The sequence below is a fragment of the Astatotilapia calliptera genome, chromosome 22 (assembly GCF_964374335.1).
Source record: "Astatotilapia calliptera chromosome 22, fAstCal68.1, whole genome shotgun sequence".
Classification (NCBI taxonomy): domain Eukaryota; kingdom Metazoa; phylum Chordata; class Actinopteri; order Cichliformes; family Cichlidae; genus Astatotilapia; species Astatotilapia calliptera.
The window spans coordinates 15,780,001-15,802,141 of NC_137442.1; the positions used below are offsets into that span (position 1 = coordinate 15,780,001).

General features: G+C 38.9%; 1 protein-coding gene across 1 annotated transcript in view; it reads left to right on the forward strand.

Moving 5' to 3' along the window:
- Positions 1-22,141, forward strand: part of csmd1a (CUB and Sushi multiple domains 1a) — a 125,624-nt gene that overhangs the window by 53,522 nt on the left and 49,961 nt on the right. The window contains exon 3 of the mRNA XM_080296482.1: positions 17,242-17,439. Coding sequence (XP_080152608.1) covers positions 17,242-17,439 — 198 coding nt within the window. The remainder of the gene's footprint in view (positions 1-17,241; positions 17,440-22,141) is intronic.

Sequence of the window (22,141 nt, forward strand, 5' to 3'; positions counted from 1 at the left end):
TATTTAACTACCCCACTGCTTTTAATATCTCAACTACTGTTTCTTAATAAAGTGAACAGCAGTATTACAGTGGAAAGTATAGCAACACAGCACTCTTAGTTTAGTGTGAGAACATCTGCCACATTGAGTTTTGGCTTTTTCCCCACTAAAACTGATGCCTGAGCATTTGATTCTTTTGGTAATTAGCAGCTTGGGGAAGTCTTTTCAGGGAAAATGTTAACATTAGCAATATAATGGACCTTGTGATAAAGAACACAAGATTGCTGATCAAACCATTTCTACTTATTTGACTACTTGCTGTGAAGTATGGGCTGATTTAGTCAACAAACATTCCTGCTAAAAGCTTTCAAGATAAAATGAAGGGTTAAAAATAGTCGTCAGTATAAGAGAAACTCTGACTTAAAGGTCATTTCAAATTGATTTCTCTATCAGTACTGTCAGCATTGAGATTAATACAAATAGATACACTCACTTTCAATTCAATCTCATTTATACAGAACCAAATCACAACAACAGTCACCTCGAGGCGCTTTATGTTGTAAGGTAGACCCTGCAATAATGCGTTACAGGGGAAAACCCAACAATCATATGACCCCTTATGAGCAAGCACTTTGGCGACAGTGGGAAGGAAAAACTCCCTTTTAACAGGAAGAAACCTCCGGCAGAACCAGGCTCAGGGAGGGGCTGTCATCTGCCATGACTCACCTGCTGCTTTATTAGGTATATCTGTTCAACTGCTTGTTAAAACAAATTGCTGGTTAACGCTAATCAGCCAATCACATGGCAGCCACATGTATTTAGGCAATGGGGAGAAAAAGTGATTTAAGTGAATGTGGTATAGCCGCTCGTAGTACAGGGGCTATACCAGTGTACTGCACCTACCAGATTCTGCAGGTGGTGGTCTAATAGTGTGGGGGATATTTTCTTAGGGCCCTTTAGTACCAAATTAGAATTGTTTAGCAGCCTACCTGAGTATTCGTGCTGTATGCCAAGTTTCTCATGGCTGTTTCCTGCAAGATAATGCACGATGTAACAAGCCTGAGATGTGCAGCTGACGGATCTGCAGTTACAGTTCTGTGTGGTGCTCTCATATCTATATGGACGAACATCACTGAGGAATGTTTCCAGCACCTTTTTGAATCCGTGTCATGAAGGATTAAGGTAGCTCTGAAAAGAAAAAGGTGTCCAATTTCATACCGGTAGGTGTATGTAATAAACCAGTCATTTAGTGTACATCTATATATTTATGTTTTTAACTCAATAAAATAAGTCCTTCACTCAGAGACAACGTTTCTGTCATAGCAGATAGTATCTGTAATAATTTAGGTTCTGTTTTATGATGAAAACAACTTTTACTCCTTGATTGATTCCTTGGTGATATTGCACACCAGAGACAAATTGTGCACACACGAACATGTTTCCATCATGTACTGGCAGGGAAATTATTTAAGTTACACAAGGACCACTTGTTGGGTTGTGTTTGGTGTTAGACGATACTACACAATTGTTACAAAGACTAGTGATAGAGGAGAGTATTATGGCGAGAAGAGAGATGAAAGGAGAGGAGATTAAAAGGGACAACACTGATACAGGTTGAAAGAGCTTTAATGTTGAGGTGTTGTGAAGTGCACTTCAAAATAAAAGCTGGCACCAAACTACACATTCTGATATCACTTCAATGTTCAACTTTAGTTTTAAAAGCCAATATGAATGCTTCCATTGGTAAGCTTCTGGATCAGGACTTACATCTGGTGTGTGAACCATTCAATGAAAACTGCATTAGTAGCTTGTCATATATAAATATGGCTTGTAGTCCATGAATCCATGTTTTTGTGAAGCCTTAGGCTTTTTTTCTGAACCTGAACCTGTTGATTTTCCCAGAAGCAGTCATTAACAGTAATAGTTTAAATTTAATAACAAGCCAGCTGTGTGCATTGTAGTACCATCGATTTGGTAATAATATAGCTTTTTGTTTGCTCGTTTTCTGGAAATGTGTATTTATGACATTCTTTAAGCTTTTATTGTAGAAAAGTGAAAAACTACTTAACATCAAAAGACCACCTCGAAGGGATATACAATGTACGTAGTGTTATTAATGCCTGTGTGTCCGTGGGTGGGCTTTGTAGTTCAACTTTTTGGAAGTTACCATTCCACTGAATGTCTGTTAGCATCTGAAATTATTACATCATATATCGTATATTGCCATTAGTTCAAATCCTCCACCAACCCGTAAGTTTACTGCGCATTTATCAACCCATATTATGTTGTGTGTATTGTATTGCTGAGCCCACTTCATTTTCCAATTGTCTACTTGAAAACAAAAAAAAATATAGAAATAGAGGAAATCTGTTTAGTTTAAGGCACCAGACCTAATTAAATACTAAAAAATAAAATATTTTTACAATGTTAACAACAGCAAGTTAGAACAGAGATATACTTAAAGACACAGACACTACAGAGGTATCCTGAGTCATTTTTAATTAATCGCTGATTTCACTACTGGCAGGCTTGTAGGTACAGGAGGGTGACTGCTTGTTGTATCCATGGGAGCTAACAACTCAAAGCAACTTTTCAGTGAGACTGCATCATTTAGTAGGTACACAGTTAAGGTGAGATTTGTTTACATTTGTGTGTGGGTACATGTGTCCTAGTATCTGTCAGTCACTTCCAGGGTATCTTAAGATGTTAAATTTAATATGTTATACTAGGGCTGCACGATTTTGCATAAAATGAGAATCACGATCTTTTGGCTTAGAATTGAGATCACGATTCTCTCACAATTTTCTTTTCCAATATAAATATTTATTGCACTTATTAACTGCACATCAACTTCTTAACAGTTGAGACTGAACATAAAAACAATAAATAAACATAAAAACAACAAATGTCTCACGTTTTGTTGTTGCCGCAAAATGTTGTACTGCTTGAAATTCCGTCTCCACCGTTGCTCGACGCTGCGTGTATAGAGCAGGTAGTGCAACAATAGAAAAATAGTTGCGGGACGGCACTGTAGCGTTTGTCTAGGGTGTTGATCATTTTCCTAAATCCCTCGTTTTGCACAGTGTTGATGGGACCATATCTTTGGTCAGGTGATAAGTGATAGCCTCCGTAATTTCTTTGTGCCTGCGGGAGTTCGACGTGTATAGGGAAGCGCTGTATAAGGTTCCCGTTATTGATGTTTGGGTGGTTGACCGGGACGGATTTTCTCCTGTCACTTTCTCGTCATCCCTGACGTGCTCTCCGTTGTTTTTTCCTGCCAATTTTAGCATCACACGGCACAGCTTCTGTATCACGTGGTATAAGGCTCCGCCCTTGTCATTTGTCAAGCAGGAAGAGTGAGCGCTTGTTTTCATGCAGATTACGTCCCGGATCAAAATGCGGTGCAATCGTTGTCGTCTTTTTTTTTTTTTTTTTTTTAAATCGTTGTCATTTGGAAATGAGATCGCACATAAGTATGAATCGAGATTGTGATTTTCTAACGATTAATCGTGCAGTCCTATGTTATACTTTAGTAAGCACATCTACTAGATATCACACAAAAGATAGTTAGCTAGCCTGTCTCAACTGAGCAGAAACGCACATACAGATTTGATCAGCACGTACATACACATACAAATTGGTAATATTTGCCTCTGCAGGCAACAGTTTGTGTTTGCTATACAATTTAACAGCATTACCCCTGCATACCTCTAATTTGCTGTCTTCTCGCATATTGCTTTTTTGTTTGTGGACAAGTGAAAGGTTTGTCTGACAGAATTAAATATATACTGTCTCAGTGACAAGTGACAACATGGTTAGTGACCCCTGGAGACAGCAAACTTCACTGTATCGCATTTTCATCTAGTAGCACAGCCACCAGAAATATTGTTAACCAGACGATTTCTGAGGATCTGAAATTTAAATCAGATTTCAGAGCAAGAATACCAGTTGATAAATCCAGTGGCAAAAAGTCATTTACTGTATAGCATGAAGTAGTGCTTACACTGTTAAATCTAAGGCTCTGTCTCAGCTTCAGCCTGTGAAGCTGTATAAAGAGTAGAGGTAGAAGGTGTTGAAGAGGACAGTTTAATATAAAAACAAGCTTATATTGTGGAAATGTGACAGTGGATGTTACTTGGGGCATGAAGCTGTCAGTGTACTAGGCAAGCTGGTTTGAAATGGCAAATTGAGCTGACTGTCTGCTATCTTTATCCCATCAGAGAAGCCACCAGTCCTGTACAGTTCATCAAATACTATCCTCGTCTCTTTTCTTGTTTTGTTTTTTTTTAAAATATCAACAAAATGTATTTATATGTATGTAAGGCACATAAAAGGCTGTAGTAGATAAAATAATACTGAAAGGTGCATATTGAGATTTGCAAAGAAAGAGAAAGCAGTAGTAGTGTCATAAATGCCATAGAGACAAAGGCTGCTGTGGTATTGATCAGTACAAAAAGGCCTTCTGAGATGATCCGCTCTATGTAGTTCCTCCCAATGTTGGCTTTGCATCTATTTTGTTTCTGAAAATCTTCTCTCTCACGCTATCTCTTGTTTTCCTTAATAGATATTGATTTTGTTTTGGGTACATGCTGCAATTTCTTTCTTTGCTTACATTTTGTGCCAATTTGCTTCTTCTGTTCAGATAACAGCTTCTGTTTCTTTACTCTCGCTCTTTTCTCTCTGTCACAGTGTTTGAAGTAAACCTATCTTTCCAGATGACAGCAGTGCAAGTGCAAATCTCTGTGTGCAAGTGCAGACGTACATGTCTGCGTATGCATGGTGTCACTGTGCAGTGCAAGTTTAGCAGAGTGACAGTGATGTCAGACACATAATGATTTCCTATTGGCTCGCAGCCCCCGAGGCCTAACGACCCGTTATTGATCTGACCAATTAGCATTCACACCTTTAATTAATACTGAAGCCTGATGTTTGCACACAAGCAAACTCTCTCTCTCACACACACACACACACAGATACAGACTTTTAATTAATAGTAAGAAGAGGGGTGGCTGTGAGAAGAGATAAGAGAGGAAGAAAGGGACAGAGGTAGAAGTGAAAGATGAATGTGTGAAACAGAGAAGAAAACTACAGGAAGTAGAAAGCTGATCAGTACTCTTACTAAAATCAGTGCAGGACTCTGACATAAGAGCTAAGGCTAAGACGGAGCTTAATGGTTTACTGATTTTTAGTAATACACACAAGCTTTTCTTCATGCACTGAGAAAATTGTTATTACTTTTGCTTCTCTGTGTTTGCTATTTTGTGTGGTACTTGATGCAGTTCAGTCTGTGTAACATATTTCTTTTAACTGCAGTGAAGTAAATAATCACTGTGCTGGACACGAAGATAATCCACCAGCTATACTTCTCAGCAAAAAGCATATCAAAGAAATCCTCATAACACACAGTGTGTTCCTTTAGCAATGTATCACCATCATCTACAGTAAGTCACTTCAATAAAAGAAAACGTGTCCGTTTCTTGTGTTGCCTGTGTCACTGGACGGTTTACTATTTTGTTTGATCAAGTCTGCTCGAGCATATTTGTTCCAGTCAGAGTCAGCCCTTTTAGGTCAGATCAAATGATAGCTGATGCTGCAGAGTACTGCTTTAGTAAAAGAAAAAAGAAACAAAAGAAGCAACCGCAAACAAACTAGAACTGGATTATGTTCATTTCCGACGCCCACAGCCTGTTAAAACAGGATACATTTTGAGGTAACAGGTGTGTGTGTGGCATGTTTTCTTTTTTCTTTATATGTATGTGTGTCAGTCTAATGAAGTTCTGTTGGCAGGATGTCTTTAGGGAGATATCTAATGGTTTATTGAACCAAACCTCAGAGAAACATTGATCACAGCATCAAGGAGTTACACCCACATGGACTCAAAACACACACACCAATCCTTGTATATGCACGTGCGGTGACATGCACGCAAGAGGCCCACACACAAACACTCACGCTAGAGTGCACGTGAACGACCACACACACACACACACCGGTGAAGTGGAGGTAAAGAGCTTATAATTGACATCCCCATGTTTCTTTGTGAGCAGTCAGACTGCTGTCATTATCTGCTCATTCAATTACATACAGGGAAATTGCAAGCCTGGAAAAAAACCTAAGCACATCTTTTCAACTAACATTTTTAGATGGATACTCCATCCACAAAAATGAGGTAATTGTGTTGGACAGGGTTATTGTCTACCCTCAAAATGAATAACTTGTTTTACCCTGCCACATTAAATTGCATCCTCCCTTGGATGGGTCTAATTCTGGCATATGGAAATTTGTAGTCAGCTGCAATATATTTCAAAGGAAAACCAGGCTACTCACTATATCTGCTTATTATGAATGCGGGTTCTTCTTAGTAGTGTTGATTAAATATTATGTCCAATAATTGCATCTACAGCGGCCCCTTTAGTGATATATATGTGATATTTACTGAGCAGTATCGTAAAAAGTAGACGAAGAAGGAGGCATTAATTTAAGCCTAACTACTGGAGAACCCAAAGTTTTCACACCGCCATCCACTCCAGTAATATATCATCATTACTGTGATATTTTAATTGCCAAATAATCAGGTTATGGTAAATTCTGTATCAGAACAGCATTTATGCAGGCCAGCATATGCAACATTTATGGTCAGACAGTATACACTGACACTGGCTGCTGGAAGCTACTTCATGATCTCAATGAACACAGATAATTATTGTTCAGCCTGAACATCAAGGCACCACTATCGCAACCCTCACAGCAGCTTTTACCTTTAGGGAGAGTGGGGTGTGTGCTTGATTGTTTGTGTTCTGGGGTGTAATAAACCCAGAGAGACATTAGTGGTCTGTTGCTCTGAGTCCATAATCTCTGATCTACACTAGAAGTTACAATCATTAGCAACACAGTTGTGTGTATTAACTGATCTTCACAGCTGCCAGATGAGCTAAAGCTTTGAACAACTGTTAGTTTTTCCCGCTTTAACTCTGCCTCACAGTCTCTCTGTCTCCCTCTGACATGCGCGCACACACACACACACACACGTTCTGCTACCACTTTGCCCCACGATAAATGTTTTCAGAAGTAATCAAACTTGGGCTATTTTACACATTTGTTGTGAAGTGCACTCACACAACCCAAAAGTAAATTTAAAATGAAAAGAAAATCTTAGCTTTTTAAAAAGATCTTACTATTATCTATTAAGGTAATATTTGAGATAGCAGCAGGCCTAGTACATTTATGAAGTCATTATTTGTAGGACGCTTTCAATTGAAAGATGACTATCCTGAATCCTAAGCCCTATATTTTGTCAATTCAGTTCGTAGAGCCATTCATTTTCTTCACTGTCTAAGCCGTTAGTGTTATGTATTAGATAAGAATTATGTAATGTGATGGGGTTTGAGTACTAGCTGAAATTATTAAAGAGCAACAGCCTTGGATTGTATATTTTAGACCATTATTAGGCTGTACAAATAGGATCAAAAAAAGGTTACATTAAAAACACATAGAAAAGAAAAGAGGTAGCATGTGTATCCCCAGGCAGCATGCACTTTGCACTCTTGTCATCTGTTCTATACAGTTTGTGAAATGAAGCTTAGTGTTGACAGCGCTGGTGCAAGAAAGCCCTTAGCACAAATTGTGTGTGTGTGTGTGTGTTTGTGTGTTTTTCCTTATACACTCAAATTACACAATGTATGTCAGTAAAGCTTTTCAACTTGAATCTTCAAGATCTGATGTGTAACTTAAGTGCTGTCTTCCTTGTTTTAGCGTTGTAACTCATAGTTTGGAAGACCATTGTGGCCATCTCATCACCCAGTTAAAACCAAGCAGTTCATCTTTTAACACACATGACCTGCCTTAAAGCTTGCTAGTGCCCTAGTCTTCTCTATTATATGCAACAGTGACATTACAGAAGACATTAAATGATTTGTTAACACATATTTTTGCTTACTCTTACTCTGACATTATATCAACCATGTTAGTTACTAACAATATTAGAACAACTAATTATCCTGTGTATTGTGTCTGTTTTAATTGTTAGAGTACAATGAAAGAGTATGTAGGGCATCTACTGAAATGTAGCCTTTTTTATTTCATGCTTGGCTTACATACTTGCCCTCTGTTTCATTAAGTGCATCTGTTCAACTGTTCTATATAGCAAACAGCTAATCAGTCAACCATATGGCAGCAGCTTAGTGCTTTTAGGCATGCAGGCTTCGTGAGATCACCTGCTGAAGTTCAAAACAAACATACTTGGAGAAGAAAGGTGATTCAAGTGAATTTAAATGCAGCGTTGTTGTTGGTGACAGACAGCTTGGTCTTCAGGAGCTGTTGATCTACAGGGGTTTTTCATCGCTAGGATTTATAGAGAATGGTCTGAAAAATATTCAGTAAGCAGTGCTTACTCAGTAAGTGAAAGGAAAAAAATGAAATGAAAATGCCTATTTGATGCCAAGGGTCAGAGGAGAATGGCCAGGCTGCTTGGAGCTGATAGGAAGGCCAGAATAACTCATCCATTTGTTAGCGCCAAGGTGGGCAGAAGTGTAGCTATGAATACACAGCACATCAGTTTCAATTAAATTCAATTTTGTTTGATTTATACAGCGCAAGTAATAGTCGCCTCAAGGTGCCTTATATTGTAAGGTAAGGATCCTACAATAATACAGAAGAAAAGAACCAGATGACCCCCTATGAGCAAGCACTTGGGAACAGTGGGAAGGAAAAACTCTCTTAACATAAAAAAGAAACCTCCAGCAGAACAAAGCTCAGAGTAGATCCAGTAGAGCACTTTTGGGATACAATGGAACAGGACATATGCATCATGGATGTGCAGCTGACAAATCTGGAGCAGGTTTGTGCTACCCTGTCATGTATGGACGAAAATCAAGGTGTCATCATCTTGTTGAATTTAAGCCATGAAGAATTAGGAAAGTTCTGAAGGCAAAAGCCGGGACTACCTAACAGAATGGCTGATTCGCAGATCCAATGGAGATATAAACCAAATTTGCTTTCTATTTACTCTCTCTATTTTATAAGTATTTGCATGCCAGGCTGGCGTTTGATATCAGTGCACATTCAAACAGCCAAAATGCCAGTTCTGGCTCAGAAAACTCTATGTTGGGTACTGAACTGCTCATGTTAGAGAGAAACCACAAATGAAGGTCTCTGGTGTAAAGTCTAATGGCCTACCCATACAAAACATTAAAGAAAATCTTTCTAGCTCTTTCTCAGTTGTATTTTCAATTTTGCTGGATTGCTTTCCAAACATGGCTCTGTCTTAGTCCCTTAGGAGGCAATTAAGCTACCAATGTACTTTTGCAACATGATTAGAACAGACAAATAGTGCCAACATCATCAGGTTGTCAGTTTCACCAAATGCAGAGCTGCGGAGTACTTATGACACTTTCAATATTAAGTGGTCATGTAATCACAACTCAAGTGGATGATTGCTGCAGGATAAAGGTGAAAATGGCCATTACCCTTACACAAACACTGCAGAGCTAGACTCCAGTTCCTATTACTGAGAGGTTTAAAATATATATATATATGTATATATATATTTATTTATTTATTTATTAACCTTTATTTAACCAGGAAGATCCCATTGAGATTAAAAACCTCTTTTTCAAGGGAGACCTGGCCAAGATAGGCAGCAGCAGATGTCTCACAGTTACAGAAATTACTCAAACACAGGCAGCAACAACACACATGCAACAATAAGTGAAAGAATACAAATAAAATAAAATTCAATAAAATTCAAATAAAATAAAAAGTCAGTTAAAATGACAATCAATCTAATTGAAACAGTTGCATGTTATGGACTTGGCCTCAAGGATTCGTAGTTTAGATTTAAAATCACTTAATGAAATGAATTCAGTCATTTTCCATTCCTTCTGCAGTTTGTTCCAGGCCGAGGGTGCTAAATGGACAAAAGCTCTTTTACCAAGTTCAGTTCGGGCAAATGGAACAGAAAGCAACAAGTAACCATGCGGACGAAGAGAATACCGACCAGCATGTTTCATTACAAGCAGGGAACATATATAAGAAGGCAGCAACCCAAGTATCGCCTTATATATAAAACTGTATAAATGAGAGTTCCTCCGACTTACCAAAGCAGGCCATCCTACCTGAGAGTATAACTCACAGTGGTGAGTCTGAAATTTACAGTTAGTGATGAACCTCAGAGAAGCATGATACACAGAATCAACCATTCGAAGACATTGAGCAGAAGCATTCATATATAGAATATCACCATAATCCAGCACAGGCAAGAATGTTGCAGCATATATATATATATATATATATATATATATATATATATAAATCTGATTTCTTTTATTAAATTACCAAAATATAAGCGAATATGTGATTAAAAGTAAACAATAATGATAATAAATAAATTTTTTAAAAAATCTGCCATAGACTTGCTGGTCAATTTTAAATGGCTGTATCTGTAGATGGCATCTCTTACCACCACACATACTTCTCTGAATGTAAAATGTATGTTTTTATTAAGGTCTAGGTCATCATCAACCCCAAGCCTATTTATTTTGACACAGTCAGATTGCTTTCTTTGTCACCTTATTGCCAAGACTGTGGAGAACAGTTTTAAACAAAGATAAAAATTACATATTTTTAGGACATAATTTAGGATTAGGGTTATCACCAATGATGAGTTGGACCCGAGAGGGTTCAGACAATCTAGTCTCACAGCTTGTCATTTTGACCAGGAAGTGAAATACATATAAATACAGGCCATTTACCATTTACCAATGAATGTGAAAATGAATGGCTCGTTTTGTTGCTAGCGGTTCGCCACCGAGAGTCAGTTTGAGGCTGAAAAGGGAATTTGTCTGGAAAAGATCTTAGTCCTACCCCCTGCTGTTCCTCACTTTGGACTGTGGCTGGTAATAGCTGGAAGAGGCCAGAACTGCTGGTACTTGTTGTTCCATTTCCATTATCATATATCATGTCAACTCTCTTCTCTTCGCCATCACAAACGTTATATAGAAGTGTGTGTGGTGGGGGGTGGAGGTGAGGGGGTTACCTTAACTACTCTTTTAAAACAGTGCCCAGCTGTGAACTTCACTTTAGCTCCTTTTGTTTATCACACGCTGTAAGATTTTATTACAAGGACCTACATAGCAGCTCCAATGTTCTTCTTTAACTGCTTTAACACACACATATACACTGTATAGAAATAAATGTAGTTGATACCTACATATACATATAGTCACATAAACAGAAAAGCTTTCTTCTTGGTGTATAACCACATCAAGGAGAAAACTTTTACCATTCATCCCATCACTCTTTGTATTTGCTCAGCTTCTGCTCAGCACGATTCTTTTAACTGCTTTTTTTTCATTCTTTTAATGCTTTTATAGAGAAAGGTGTCACATTTTTCAAATGGTGGATATCTCATCTTGGCATTAATCTTTTCATATTAAAAAGCACAAAGCCATGTAGAATAATTTCACATTATCCCATTCGTGATTGTTAAGCTGTCATAGTTAGAATTTCAGAAAATAACTCGAATCCTAGTATGACAGTTACTTGACAGCTCTGCAGCAACTTTCTAACAATACAGGGATTGTTTGGTGGGAAAGGTTCCACTGTCAATATTATAAATATATGGATGTATTATTTTTGAACAAAATGGGCAAAAACACGTCTGACATTTTTCAACCACAACATTGGATTATTTCCAAAACTACCACATAACCCCTTAAAGTTTTTGTTTGTACAATCAAGGACACATTAACAATTTCAATCACATACCTGCTTGCGACTCTGATGCATGCTACCACAAGCAGCATTTTATTTTAGAATTAAGATTATAATCGTTTAATTAATCCAGACAGATGTACATGGAGTGCTGTCAAAAGTCTTGAGCAACCCGTCATTTCTATATAAAGTGCAGCAATTTATGAAAACATAGTGTGTACACAGCCTGATCTCTGTTAAGCAAGGTTTCTTACAATCTGTTTGAGCAACCTTTAGGAATAGTTCTCCAGGCTTCTTGGAGAACATGCAAAGCTCTAAAACGATGTTTTGGATGTTGGCTGCCTCTTGTTCCATTCTCTGTCAACATGATCCTGCTCTGCTTCAGTAACGTTGAGGTCCAAGCTCTGTCGAGGTCAGTCCATTGAGAGTTTTCCATTGTGCGCTTTTTTAAAATTTGTGTCCAGGTACACTTTTATTGCATTGGCACTGTGTTTGGGATAAATGTTGAAAAATGAAGCTGTTGCCAATTAGATGCTTTTCAGATAGTATTACATGGTATTAAAATCTAACTGTATGTTTCTGTGTTCATAATTCCATAATTTTGACAAAATCCCCAACACAATATACTGAAATACAGCACCAAACCTTGACAGAGCCTCCGCTGTGTTTTACAGATGACCGTATCACTGATGTACCTCTCTACTGGCCTCCTCTGTACATACTGACAATGATTATGTGAATCAAATATATAAAAACGAGGGATGACTCGTGATCTTTGCATGCTATTGTAGATTATAAAATAATCTAAAATTGAATGGATAACAAGTGTAGTACAATATAACATAATTTTTTATTTTTTATTTTTTTTATTTTCAAATCCTCTTCCTTCAGTAGCAAGGGCAGTTTCACAGAAGGGTTATCTGTCATGATCCTGGGTCCTTTTGACCCAGCGTTTGTGTACTCTGTTCTGCCCGTGTGTTCCTGTATCTAGTCCGTGTTTTTTAGTTTGTGTCCTTTCATGCGTAGTTCCTGTTTTATTGTGAAGGTCTGCGTCTTATGTGAGTGTTTTCAGTTTGCCTCCCTAGTCTCGTCACGTTAATCACTCCCAGCTGTGTTCCCCACCTGTGTGTAATCTCCCTGTGTTCTCTGAGTGTATTTAAGTTGTGTCTTCTGTCATAGTAGTTGCTGGTTCGTCTGTGTTGTTTCCCCTCGGTCTCCCTGCATCTCTCCTTGTGTATTTCCCCGGACCTCCTTGCATCTTCGTTTGTGGTTTGTTTTGTTAGTTTTACCCAGTTTAGGTTCCAGTTTCATGTTCCCAGTGCCTTTGTTGTTTGTTTTTCCCTTCGTTAATAAATACTCACCTGCACCAGAGCTGCCGCGTCCTGGTCCTAAATATTCCACACGGCTTGCCCCGGCAATGACATTTAACTCCAGCAATTCTAAACCCGTCTCATTTATTTGGTAATGGCAACCTATTGCTGCAGACAGGAAACTGCCAATCACATTTTGCCAAGCTGTATCAGAATGCTAATGTACGCCTCACGTGCACGTTACAGAAAATTTGACATGAAGAAAAGGATGTATTCAGAACGTCACCTTGTGCAAAATAAAGGTTTGGAAAATAAATGTGCAAAACATTCACGCTGATCTTTAAAAGTAGTAACAACATGTATATTCTGGGCCTGTTATATAAAACTATTTTCTTGTGTTTTTTTTATTTATTCATGATTGCTTAATAGTGCCTCTGCTTGGATTAGAGAAACAGATTAAACAGATAAAATGTGTTTGTTGTGTAAAGTGGCAGCATGATTACACTGTCAGGAGAGGCACACTGTATCATACAGTATGGTTTATGATGTACAACTAAGGCTGTAAAGTGGTGTTAACTTATTAGACAAAAAGTGTTTTATGATACAAGTCCTTCACAAGTCTATAAAAAGAGTTGGTCACAGTGATAAATGAATCAAACTGACAGGCAACTGACTCGGAAGTTGACAGGCGGTAAATCTAAGTGCCCCAGAAGAGACACCTGATTGTTACAGAACTCTCTAAAAACAAAATCTTTTTGTGTTATACATCTTAAAAAAACTTCAAAATCACATTTTTGGTTTATTTTTTATTTTTTGCCCTTTAATCTATGTATATGATTTCTTACCACATATTCTATGTTTTGCATTCAAGCATTTTACCTTCTACTGTACTCTGTTCAGGTCTGAAACTCAGTTCATCTTGTAAAAAAAATTACTGCTGACTGAGGTGTAAAACCTCTGAACTCCATGAATCACCCCCCCGTCTCTGTGCCTCTGTTTTCCTGTCTTGCTCTCTGTCCCCCTCGCCCACTTCACTGTCCTTCACTCCCCCTCACCAGTCTTCCAGTCTGCAGTGCCATTTGTCTCACTAAAAAGTCTAAAAGCATGGCAGCATTCTCTCGTGCTTTTTACCCTCTGCTCAGTTCTTTCCTCCCCACCTCTTCCCCTCTTTCTTGTGCTCTCTGTACTTGGACTCGGCTGTAATTGCTTATCTAGGGAGAAATAAAAGCCAGGTAAATGGTTACATGTGTGAGAATGTGTATGTGTGGTAGAAAGAGAGAAACTGTATAGTCCTTTACATGCAGGCCTTTGAATGTGTGCGTGTGCGTGTGCGCGTGCATGTGTGCGCGTGCATGTGTGTGTGTGTGTGTGTGTGTGTGTGTGTGTGTGTGTGTGTGTGTGTGTGTGTGTGTGTGTGTATGTGTGACAAATGCAGATAGTTCTACAGATGGCCCATAAAAGCAGCAGCTTGTAATGAAGCAACTGAGACTGAAATCATGGTTATGGTAAACTGGGGAGAGACTGAGATAGCGAAAGAGAAGCAGAGATAGCTAAAGAGAGAGAAATGAGAGGAAGAAGAAGTGTGGGTATGAGAGAATAAATAAGAGAGGGCAGGCAGCAATAAACCACTGTGAAGAGCGTGGCATAGCTGCTGGCTACTGAATAAACTAGTGTAATGAAAGTGTGTGATGTTCACAATAAACTAGGTAGGAAAGAATGAAAGGAGGAACAGGGAGATGGACATAAGGGTTGATATATTAGTATGGATAAAACAAGGGAGAAATAGAAAGGAGGGAGGTGTTGTCAAAGGTTTTTTGTTGAGGATAAGGTAGTAAGGGAAGAGAAGGGGGGAATCGATGGATGGAGGTGCAGAGAAGGAGAGGGGTAAAAACAACAGAAGTGGGAATGAAAGCCTAACAAGACAGCAGAAACAGATGGAGTAAAGAAGCTGGACAGAAAATAGTAATAGTGAAAATGGCAAAGGGGGAAACAGTGCAAAAAGATAGATAAATGGAAAAAGTGATGGAGATACCAGTCAAGCTCCAAGTAGCTAAAATGGGAAACTGTTTGTTAGCGTGTGCCCTGGATTGCACTCTGGACCACCAATGTTAATGTTTGTGTGTGTGTTTGGATGAGAGTAAATGTGTGCCTGATAGGATGCTCAACAACAACAAACATCCTGACACCAAGTGGGGCCATGCTGACTGGTAAAATCGATAGGCCAACGGGTCGCAACACTAGGCCAACCTGACATCCAATCACAGTACAGCACAGGGGTTCGCCACAGTGATGGATGACCATGGTTGTGTGTGTGTGTGCGCATGTGCGCTAATGTCCAAGTGTGTCTTGTTAGTGTGTGTTTCCCTGTCACTGTGTGTGTGGAGATAAGGAGAATGGCAATTAGAGGTGTGTGTGTCAGGGAGCTGGCAGGCAGACTTAATGACATGTACACATGCATATACGCATTTAAGAGATATGATAATAACAAAAAGAAAGCTGACAGGTTCATTTTAAAGGAAAATGAAAAGACAGGTTGATTGTGGCCACATAAAAATTCCAAATATAAATGTCCACATAATCACCCGCACTGTGGCTAAAGGGGAAGGAATGGGATGTAATTGAAAAGGTATGACAGTAAAGTCATTTTATAAATGAATCTATCAGCCGGCCAATTCAAGAGTCATATCATCCGTTCATTTACTGACGTTAAATCTCCTCTACCTGCTTTGTGAATAGTAATTACAAATTATTGCAGTTAGTATGACAGAGAGCTCCCTGCTGCTGTACTAGAGCTTTTTACAAACTTATTTTGGGTATTTTTGCAGTTCGAGGAGTAAAGTGAAAGATTTCCAGAGTTTCTCGTGACATTTAAAGAATACGTGTTGCTATACTGCCACCTCTCATTTGGGAGCATAGTCTTCCTCACCACTGCTGTTGATTTCTGTTTTTCTAATCTTTTCTCTCTTCCTTTAACATTTTGCTTTCTTACCTTTTTTGCTCTCCGTGTCTTAGTAGTTTCATAGTTCTATCTATCATGCTGGGCATCCTGCTCCTTTCCCTCTCTGCCCCACCACCCTCACCAATCCACAGTTCCCTCTCACCCCTATCTGTCTAGTTCCTGCTCCCCCTCCCTAACCCCGCATCTGTCTGAACTGTTTCATAGTTGTATCAATCAAGTTCAAACAATAAGACCAGAGTTGCTCCCTGTGCGCCCATCTACTTCCTGTTTTATGGCTTGTAATACCCCTTCTCCCCCTGTCTCGCTCTCTCACTCCCTCTCGCGCTTGTTTGTGCGTCTGTGTTGGCGGATGTTTATAAGCCTACAATTGTGCATACGTCTTTGGCACAGAACTGCAAATTAAGCTAGCGGGAAGAGGGGGGATTGAAAAGAAACTTTAGCATTTCCGCCCTTTCTCCGAGGCTGAATTTTCTCTTCTTTGATTGCAAAGGCAATCCAACTGCCCATTTACAGCCATCGTGCTCGGCAGTATGTATTTGTAAAGACCAGTAGGCTCCCAGCTATGTCTGTGCTTGGAGCAATACTCTGGAATAGGCTGTAATGGAGGTATTTAAACTGCATCACCACAATGCAAGTGTCTTGCTTTTCAGACCCCAGAACTGTTTTTAATGACAGACGCAATGGGACCGGGCTGTAACACCATGTCTACACAGAAGACACAGTGTGAGCTGCACATTAGCAGAGCAGCAGCAGCTCTGATTCAGTCACAGTATTGAGCTGTGGGTCACCTGTGTTTTGAAAGCCCTCAGAGCACAACATAAAATAAAATAACCATTGGTGAGACCGTGTGTGTGTGTGTGTGTGTGTGTGTGTAATATACGGGAACTAGAAGCAGAAAAAAACTGTTTGGATTATGGGGGTAAGCATAACTGAAAGGTTCACCCGGACTGATTGAAATTGATCGTCTGTTTAGTTAGATGTGTGTGTGATCTGACAGACTGAATTACATGCATCACTATGGCTGTGGCTACATTGTAGCTTGCCATCACCAGTGTGTGAATGTGTGTGTGAATGGGTGGATGACAGGTTGTGTAAAGCGCTTTGGGGTCCTTAGGGACTAGAAAAGCGCTATACAAATACAGGCCATATAAAAAAGTGGCTGAGCATATTATCTGAGTGATGGCTGAGATAGAAAAATGTATATTTCAATATTTTAATCAAATTAATCCCAAAACAAAACTGATAAAAGCCTTCATCTTTCTCTTTTTCTGTTATCTTTTGCAGAACTGCACAGTTCATCTTGTGGAAACCCTGGTGTCCCACCCAAAGCGGTGCTAAGTGGTGGAGGAAGATTTGCAGTGGGAGACAGTGTGCGGTACAGCTGTGTCCCTGGTTATGTCTTAGATGGTCATGCGACACTCACATGCATCACCAATGCCGGAAATGCCGCCGTCTGGGACTTTCCCGCTCCCATTTGTCGAGGTACGGACTCCACGTGTTTTTGTGTTGTGCGTGTGCAGGCGCGTGTTTATGTGTGTGCATGACTAGATGTGAAGAGTTTTTGTCCAATTTGAAAATAAATTAAAAATCGACCTCTATTTTCAAGATCTTACTACTATACATGTGTCAAATGAAATGGAAAAAAAAAAAGCTGAAAATGTTCAAAAAGACTCAAGCAATCTTCAAGATAACAGAAATGTTGACCTCTATGTGGAATTTTATGGGGAAAAAAGCTCTTCATATATTTATGTGTACTGTGTTTAAGTGTCCCTGAGAGAAACAGGAAAACAGACAGACTGCATGTGGGCAGAACAAGGCTTGTGTGCATGCATGTGTGCAGGCACAGAGTGACGCAGGCAAGAGTGTGTAAAGTGTGCATATAGTGCGTGTGTGTGTGTGTCAGATCAGTGTGTGGAAGTTTACTGAAGTAGAAGTTTTTAAAATGTTTTAATTATTGCTGTATGCCACACTGCAGCATTTATGTGAATTTATAGCAGACATGCACAGTTTGCTTTAAACATAAAAAATTAAGTGAACAACTGGAAAAACCTGAGTTTGGAGTTTAGGTGTGATTTTTTTTTTAATGCAATCCTCTTGATGACTTTGGTTGACTCAGGAAATGACACAATGCATGTCCAAAAAAGATTTTGAATATTTCCTTTAAGGTCCAATTTATAATTAAACATCTCAGATTGTTTTAAACTTGATCAAATCATATAGGGAGGTAATAATATCTATGTTAACCTGCCAGGGATTCCAGGAAGAGCATGTTTGGCTACATCTGGCACACTAACATGATCCAGGTTTTTATGTTACTCAGTGTTCTCCCCCCCCCCCCCCCCCTTTTTTTTTATTTATAAAGTTTTGCACGTGTAATTTGACATATCAGGCCCAATACAGCAAGTACCAACCGATACAAAGATATATATCAAGAGAGATTGTGCCATTAGAATTCGGATGATAACAATAAAACAGAAAAAAGAAAAAGAAGAAAAAAAGGGGAAAAGGAAGAAAAACAAAAAACAACAACCCACACACAGAAAACAACAACAAAAAACCCCAAAAAACCAAAACAACCCCACCCCCCCAAAACCAGAACAAAAGGGAACCCCATGATACAAGTGTTTTCAATGAGTTAAAGTAAATGATAAAAGGCTGCCACATCTGTGAGAACTTATTAACATTTCCTCTGAGTCTGAATTTTATTTTCTCCATTTTAAAGAGAACATAACATCTTCCAGCCAACGTGATCGGGCTGGAGTGTGAGGAGCTTTCCAAGTAAGGAAAATTCGGCGTCGTGCCAGCAGTGAAGTGAATATATATATATAATATCCAGTTGCTTACGACTAAGGTTTAGGGTGGCATCTTCAGAAACACCAAAAATGGCAACTAGTGGGCATGGTTTGAGAGTAACGCTCAAAACATGAGAGAGCACTTCAAAGTAAAAAGTCCAGTATAATTGAAGTGATGGGCAGGCAAAAAACATACGAGTTAAATCACAGGGGGAGGTGTTGCATCTGTTGCACAGGTCAGGAATGCCGGGGTATATTTTAGATAGTCTAAATCTTGAGAAGTGTAATCTGTATACCGTCTTAAACTGAATAAGGGCGAGTCTTGCACATGAGGCTGAGGAATGAATTTTGTCAATTACTTTGTCCCAGTAACCTTCAACAAACTGAAGACCCAGTTCCTGTTCCCAACTCGAAGCAATTTTCTTGGTTGAGTAATTGCTTGATGCCATAATTAAAGTATATATTTGTGATATTAGAGCCTTACTGTGAGGCTTCAACTGGAATAAGTCTTCCCACCAAGGCTTGAGAGGCTGACCTGAAAACTCTAGCAAGATAGAAGATGCACAGTGTCTTATTTGAAAGTAGTGGAACAAATGGTATGAGGGCAAATCATACAAAGGACAAGTCCTCAAAGAATGACTTAAAGTCCGCTAGCAATGCAGCTCTATGCTCCTCAAGCATTAAGCTAATCTCGGCTGCAGTTACAGGTGCCGCAGATGTCGAGGTTTCTCGGTCTCGGTCTTGTTTGCCCTTTGACTTTGACATTCTTTGGATCTTCAGTAATCGACAAAGGCAAAAGACATCCAAAACTGGGAATCAAAATCTCAAAGAAGTAGGTTCGTTAGGTAAATGCTGAGCCGAGTAGCGGAGCGGACCTAAAACACGTCTACCCAGTAAACGCCATTACCGGAAGTTCCCATGTTACTCAGTGTTCTTTGTCCCTCCTTAAATGTACAGTGGACACTGTTGCTGTAAATTGTGTAGAACCTGCAGATCCCTAGCTGCTGACAGCTCATTATTTTACTTTGCCAATCAATGTTGTTGAGTCCCAATGGCTCTTGTTGTCCCTCATTTATAAAACTTTGTGTTGAAAGTTCATGGAAAAGGCAACATAGACACACTTTTCTTGGCAGTTTGAGGAACTAAGGCAATAGTATATCTGAGGTACAATTGACAGTTCAAAGATGTTTCCATATATGTGCAGCCTTAGGAGACCTGAATCAAAAGCACTCTGTTTGTGTCATTTATTGCTGGAGTTATCTACTGAGTTCATATTTGCCGTGGGTCCTAATTAAAAATATCACACACCATCATTTAGGCAGGGGCACTCTGTCACTCATTTTAAAGGACCCAGGCACAGGCATGAAACTAAGTTATTTTATCTATATAATATTTAGATATTGGTTAATTGGGTACACGAATAGGTAAGTATAAGTATAAAAGTAAGTATAAGGCCACTTACTTTTGTGAGGGCGTTGTGGTGTGGAAAGAGAACCCAAACACAGGCCTCGCAGGCAGATTGAGGATGTGGATGGTGTTTATTATAAATGTATGGTGAACATAACATGAGACGGGCGGACGGACGGGCTGAATGGCTGGCTGGGCTGAAGTGAACTGAAATGAAAAACTCACACACACAATTGACGATGACAAGACAGTGAACTGCGAGAAACTGAGGGTTTAAATACACTGGCTAATGATGATGATAAGAGACACGTGAGAACACAGCTGAACTGAACAGAACATAATGCATAATGCTAACATAATAAAGCAGGAAACGTGAAAACTAAACCGTGACAAAGTAAGAACTGAAAACACTGGGTCAACAACCCAGGAACCCTGACAACGTTTTAATAAAATATACATTTTCTTTTTTTTTTGTGATCAACATTTTATTGATTTAAAACGGGGTTTGGGGGGGGGGTTACAGACATATACAGCACAACTGTAAACTGCAGTAGCAAAGCAAACATTAGCAAACAAGGCATAGGGACAGCAAAGAAAAGACACAAAAACACAAAGTTAAAACCAATTATTGCCTCTTCCAGGAGATAACTCTGGATGAGAAGATTTTCCAAGCGTCAACAGTCGTGGGTCGAGCTTTATTTAATTTTGCTGTGGTATGTTCAAAACCAATAACACGGATAGACATAGTCTCCAGAATGATTCCATACAAATGTCAGGACAGAACCATTGCTTTGTAATAGTCTTCTTTGCAGAAAATATAAATTTTTTTGAAGTTGAACATCAGGGTAATGTAGGCACAACAGTAACTCACTGGAGTAAAAGTCACTCCACCTTTCATTACTGAGATTAAAATCTATTATTTGTTCATTTTCAAACTCTATATAGGCCCCTATATTTTCAGTGACAGGTATAATCCAGAAAGACCTGTCATTTTTCAGAGATTTAGCTGCAACGGAGGAGTTATATTTCGCTATATATTTCAAAATGTTTTGCATTCACACAGCCCAGCATCATCACACTTTCTCTTTCCTTCACTGTTGAAAGTATGCATTCACTGTGGTACTACTACTAATATTGGTTTTATCCAATCAGATAATATATCTCCAGTTTTCATCAGGCTTCTTTTTTTTAAAAAAGAAAATGATTACAATTATACAGTTTTTATTTTGATAGACAACTGACAGATATAATCCTCAGTCAAGGGCTTATGGCCTGTATTTTCCATATAGTCCAGTCTTAATGTCATGCTTTTTTGATTTTTCACGAGAGGAAACATTCAGTTTGTCAACTTAATTATAGGGAGATAATACTGTTATGATTATCTGACATTTAAGTCATATTGTACATTGTTGTACCTTACAGTGTAGCCTTATGTGCATGGTTAATTTGTCAGAGGTAAGTTATATTTTTAAAAAATTAATGCTCTTTTCAATTGGCAAGAACACCCAGTAGATGCAATCAATGCAGCCAACCCCCTGCGACTGAATTTTAAAAACAATCCAGGGAATGTCAGCATTATCTTACTGCAATGAACAAATCTGCTCTGTTTTAGTCTAGCTCTGACTTCCTTAGACCAATTACACATTAAACATTTTAGCCACTGTTAAAGACTTAAAGGCTTAGATTTTGGTTTTGTTTTGTGTCCTTTGACTAGTTCAGTTCTGTCTGTTTATGAATCAGTTAGTTGCCTGTAGTGGTTTAAAGTGCAGCAGAAACACCCTTCACTAGTAGTGCAGGGAAGACATGCCCTCCCATGTTACTGGGTTCAATTCTTCTAATATACAGAGATCATTTTAAGGTTCTTTTATATTATTTTTTAAGTTGCTCGGAAAACTAGCAGCAGGTGACATCTCTGAAATGATCCATTATTCCACTTTCACATCTATTACTTGTGCTGACTAGTCACTCTTCTGTACTGTTAAAAT